A 1,314-nucleotide genomic window follows, 5' to 3' on the forward strand; every position below is an offset into this window, starting at 1 on the left:
CAGGCAATTACTGCACCCAAATTCTTTGAGTGTTCAAATTTTCATCTAGAAGTGAAGGGTGTTCTTCATTGAAAAGGCATGGGACTTCTGAACAGCTGTAGAAGGGCATGGATCAATCAATTTTTAGTGCCGCAGAGAAAATAATTGAAGTAGCTTAATCTATGGAACTCTTAACAGAGCAAGTTGTGCATCCGCCACAAGAAACAGCCCCTAAAATCAGCCATGTATTACTGCAACTTTAGTAAAAGGCTATTGTTTTCCAGTTTAGTTAAAAGAAGCCTTATTTTCATAACAAGCTATTTAACAATACAGAGAGAAAGCGAGAGAGCTATGTCCATGAGGACAATGATCATGGCACGGCATATATAGACTTACCTCATCAGAACTCCTACTTAGTGGCAAATAAAGAGCAATGTCCATGGGGATTATGATCAAAGCACAACATATATATTTATACCATCAGGACACCAACTTAACTGTAAATAAAATCCAACTTAGCAGTTGGGAAATGGAACACCACAGGTACTAGCAACTCGCCTGGCGTTGGCTGAGTTAACATACTGATTGAGATTCGGGTCCCTGACGTACCCACATAGGCATGGCCTCTGCTCCCTCAGCTTACTGCAGCACATGCTTGATGGGGGTGCTGATGAGGTGATTGCAGCAAAGCAAGAGCTCAGCTCCAGAGGGCTGCATGTCACTGCCTTTGTCAGGTGCGCTTCACTCAGGAGCACCACCATTATCACACATAATGCAGCATAAGGTATCTTCATCTTGAACCACACAACACTACTCTCACAGAGACAAGATTTTTAGTGATGAACTTGGCCAAGGTTGCCTGCCGAATTTAAAGATGAGGTGACTGAAGAGATGAGAATAATAAATTGTTAGGTGTATAAAATGTAAATGCACGGGTCCTTCTTGTCATCTTCACAATTTTCAATTTGACGTACAGCACTAGAACTAACAGCTGTCTCCTCAGACAAATGCATCATCTTTGTCTTGCACATGGTCTAGGCCTTTGAATCTGGTATTTTACATTGCCCAATTGAGGAATTCATCACAAGAATCTCAATAGAGCTTTGGACAAGATTAATTACCTCTTTAAACATTTCAAGGTACAAACATAGGTGTGCCTGGCCGCTGGCCTTAAACTGAGTTCATTGTTGTCTATTAACCTTCACTCAATGGACAGTGCAGGGGCGACATTTGGCCCACCTTAGTCGATCAGGTCTACAAATAGTTGAGATATATAGGTTGTGCGACTGTAGTATGTGAAAATGAAGACAATGGAATCTTTTAGAAATCATTGGT

The 1,314-nt window shown here is 41.3% G+C and overlaps 1 protein-coding gene across 1 annotated transcript; it reads right to left on the reverse strand.

Annotated features, from left to right (window-relative positions):
• Positions 1-237: 237 nt before the first annotated feature.
• LOC117929825 (non-specific lipid-transfer protein 2-like) lies at positions 238-850 on the reverse strand. Its single transcript, XM_034850247.1, has one exon. The coding sequence runs from the start codon at positions 771-773 to the stop codon at positions 495-497; it is 279 nt and encodes a 92-aa protein (XP_034706138.1). The 5' UTR covers positions 774-850; the 3' UTR covers positions 238-494.
• Between the last annotated feature and the right edge of the window lie 464 nt (positions 851-1,314).

Source organism: Vitis riparia, chromosome 14 (assembly GCF_004353265.1).
Source record: "Vitis riparia cultivar Riparia Gloire de Montpellier isolate 1030 chromosome 14, EGFV_Vit.rip_1.0, whole genome shotgun sequence".
Classification (NCBI taxonomy): Eukaryota; Viridiplantae; Streptophyta; class Magnoliopsida; order Vitales; family Vitaceae; genus Vitis; species Vitis riparia.

Bases quoted from the DNA above. Each gene is read 5' to 3' on its own strand.
- LOC117929825 (XM_034850247.1), bottom strand. From the start codon at position 773: ATGAAGATACCTTATGCTGCATTATGTGTGATAATGGTGGTGCTCCTG.